The following is a 3,751-nucleotide window of genomic DNA, read 5'->3' as shown; positions in this document are numbered from 1 at the left end:
CTGGCTAGCATCTCCTTGACCTCCCAATTTGATGGTTTAATTATGTATCTAAATATTCTTTCTTTTCCTTCAAATCTCTCAGCCTCTGATACCTCTTCCTAATTGGTCCCCACTTTTACTGGTGGAAATACACAATCCAAAACTGATTTTTAGCATACTTATAAAGCTATCTACAGTGATTCACTCAGACTCACCTCAGACTGGCTAGCATCTCCTTGACCTCCCAATTTGATGGTTTAATTATGTATCTAAATATTCTTTCTTTTCCTTCAAATCTCTCAGCCTCTGATACCTCTTCCTAATTGGTCCCCACTTTTACTGGTGGAAATACACAATCCAAAACTGATTTTTAGCATACTTATAAAGCTATCTACAGTGATTCACTCAGACTCACCTCAGACTCCAGCCTATGGAGTACACATAGCCTATGTGTAAGCCTATGGAGGTTACAGAATAACTCATGTACCCATACAAAGCTTGGGTCTCCCTGGTGGCTCAGTGGTAAAGAATCTGCCTGAGACCTGGGTTAGATCCTGGAGTTGGGCAGATCCCCTGGAGGAGGGCATGGCAACCCACTCCAGTACCCTTGCCTAGAGAATACCACGGACAGAGGAGCCTGGTGGGTTGCAGTCCATAGGGTCACACAGAGTTGGACAGGACTGAAGTGACTCAGTAGCAGCAGCAGCATACAAAGCTTATCATAAACAAAGAATTATCAGAAACTCAACTTCAGAGTTATTCTTCCACAGTAATTAGTAAAGAACCAACACAGTAAAGAACTGCCCCATCTTTACTGCAGCAATTCTCATCTTGGTATTAGGCTGAGTGATCAGGTAATGCTGTCCATGGACATCACTAACTGTACCAGGATCGCTGCTAATGAATACTAGAAACCTCTGCAGTAACAGGAGATATCTATGTACCTTAAGAAACTGATATCCAGTAGAACACAATTGGTTTCTCTTTTTGTCTACTTTATATTTTGTTTCAATGGAATTGTGAAACTCAAATAGGATCTTTCCACTTCTAAGACACCATCATGATTACTTAATCAATGCCACTAGCAAAAAAGATAGGGAAACAGAAGAAAACTTTAGAATCTCTTATAAAACTAGTCAGTGGTAATAAAGAAGCTAGAAGAGTAGTTGAAAATGTACTTGAAAAACTTTGAAGTCACATACTTCACATTCTTTTTAAAATTATATGTGCCATATGGCAGCTTCTGAGTTCATAAACAATTTTTACTGTTAAGATGTTAAATTCAATTACTTCCAGCTGCTGAAAGAATGGCCTCAACTTTTAAATCAAAAAGATTTTTAAAATGGTACAATATTTCATTATCTTCTGATGTTCTGGGTCAAAACCCTGGATGCACACCCCTAATTCAATTGTTGGTCACACCAGTTAATCCTTTACATCTTTTCTGTGAAAAATCTTTGACAAGTTGAAGCTGTATTAAAATTTTTTTAAGGGACAGATTTATTTTTAACCAGTGTGTTTTCTTCCCCTCTATAACACTAATCTAAAAAGTAGATAAGTGTCTAGGAAGTAGAAATTAAATCATAACATCCTTATCTTTAAACATATAGTCATACCTTGTCCAAAGCTGCTTTCTTCCAAATGCAAGTCAACATGTTCCTGCAGAATATGGTAGTTTGTACAGACGAGCCCACACATAGGGCAGTCATAGAGTAGTTGATTACAGTCTGTATTAGAGATATAATTTAGTTGGTTTTATTTTTAAAATCTTTAGATTTTTCACATCAAGTCAAAGACTGTCTACTACTCACTAACTATATTAAGTAAAAACTCTTTGTAGTTGGATTTAAAGCAATTTTCTACTTCTAGATGAAAGACTGAGCACAAACCTCTTATCACTACAGTGAAAGGAAATATTAATAATAAATACTCAGCTCTGTAGTCAAAATAAGAAAAGGAGAAAGGAAAATCAAATGGTAAATAGTGGTCAGTCTAGATATGGATTTTGGGGGCTGGATTCTCAGTACCCTCCAAACTAAGTAGTGATGTGCAGAATTCAAGCATTTAGCATAAAGCTGGACATGGATCAAATGCCCTAGTTTGCAGCATAAGATCAAAGAGCTGCATCCATTAACCAGCACTGCAGACAGACAGGTACAACTTGCCCAAGAGAGAAATGGTACTTCTATTAGACCAAGACCTAGCTGATACTGGGTACAGATGTTATTAGAAAATTACAAATTAAAATAAAACAACACTACATATATATTAGAATGACCAAAATCTGGATAGTCAAAATCTGTATGATCAAAACTCTGGTTTTTCTTAGTCATGTATGGATGTGAGAGTTGGACCGTAAAGAAGGCTGAGTGCTGAAGAATTGATGCTTTTAAACTGTGGTGCTGGAGAAGACTTCTGAGGGTCCCTTGGACAGCAAAGAGATCAAATCAGTTAATCCTAAAGGAAATCAACCCTGAACATACATTGGAAGGACTGATGCTGAAGCTGAAGCTCCAATACTTTGAGAATGAGATGGTTGGATGGCATCACTGACTCAATGGACAGGAGTTTGAGCAAACTCAGGGATATATCGAAGGACAGGGAAGCCTGGTGTGCTACAGTTCATGGGGGTCACAAAGAGTTGGAGTGACTTAGTGACTGAACAACAACAAAATCATAGACAACACCAAATGCTGGCAAAGACTTGAGCAACAGGAACTCTCATTCACTGCTGGTGGGAATGCAAAATGGTCCAATCCCTTTGAAAAAGTCTGGCAATTTCTTATAAAACCAAACATACTATTACTACATGATCCAAAATCACGAATTCCCTTGTGTTCACCAAAATGAATTGAAAACTTCTGTCCACACAAAAGCCAGTACAGTTTATAGCAGCTTTATTCGTAATTGCCAAAACTTGGAAGCAACCAAAGGGACCTTCAGTAGGTGAACAGATCAACTGTGAAACATCCAAAAGAATATTATTCAATGTAAAAAAAAAAAAGCTATGAAGCCATAAAAAGACATGGAGGAATCTTAAATGCACATTGCTAAGTGAAATAAACCAATATGAAAAAGCTACATGGCATATGATTCCAATTATACAACATTCTAAAAAATGCAAAAACATGGAGACAGTATAAAAAGATCAATGGTAGCCAGTGGCCACAGAAAGGGAGGATGAACAGGTGGAGCACAGGGGATTTTCAGGGCAGTGAAGCTATTCTGTATGATACTAAATACTAAATGGTGGGTTCGTGTCATTATACATTTGTCAAAACCTGTGTACATCACCAAGAGTGAACCCTAATATAAACATGGACTTTGGGTGATATTGACATCAATGTAGATTCACTGACTTTGACAAATGTATCACTTGGTATGGGTTGTTGAATGCTGGAGGAGTTTAGGAGGATATACGGACAGAGGGTACTTGGGTACTCCCTGTACTTTCTACTGAATCTTACTGTGAACCTGAAACTTTCCTAAAAAATAGCATTTATTAAAATTCAAAAAATGAATATATGCCCTCTCCTTCAGTTCAGTTCAGTCGCTCAGTCGTGTCCGACTCTTTGTGACCCATGAATCACAGCACGCCAGGCTTCCCAGTCCATCATCAACTCCTGGAGTTCACTCAAACTCATTTCTATCGAGTTGGTGATGCCATCCAGCCATCTCATCCTCTGTCATCCCCTTCTCCTCCTGCCCCCAATCCCTCCCAGCATCAGAGTCTTTTCCAATGAGTCAACTCTTCGCATAAGGTGGCCAAAGT

At 38.3% G+C, this 3,751-nt stretch overlaps 1 protein-coding gene across 2 annotated transcripts in view; it reads right to left on the bottom strand.

Moving 5' to 3' along the window:
• Nucleotides 1-3,751, bottom strand: part of ZUFSP (zinc finger with UFM1-specific peptidase domain) — a 25,889-nt gene that overhangs the window by 17,199 nt on the left and 4,939 nt on the right. Inside the window, exon 3 of one of the 2 annotated variants that reach the window (XM_010861814.1) lies at nt 1,596-1,706. The exons of the other annotated variant lie outside the window; for it this stretch is intronic. Coding sequence (XP_010860116.1) covers nt 1,596-1,706 — 111 coding nt within the window. The remainder of the gene's footprint in view (nt 1-1,595; nt 1,707-3,751) is intronic. 2 annotated transcript variants of the gene reach the window in all.

The sequence above is a fragment of the Bison bison genome, unplaced genomic scaffold (genome assembly GCF_000754665.1).
Source record: "Bison bison bison isolate TAMUID 2011002044 unplaced genomic scaffold, Bison_UMD1.0 scf7180017864473, whole genome shotgun sequence".
NCBI lineage: Eukaryota > Metazoa > Chordata > Mammalia > Artiodactyla > Bovidae > Bison > Bison bison.
The sequence above is the reverse complement of the archived record's forward strand: the minus strand, read 5'-3'. Positions and strand labels throughout refer to the sequence as shown.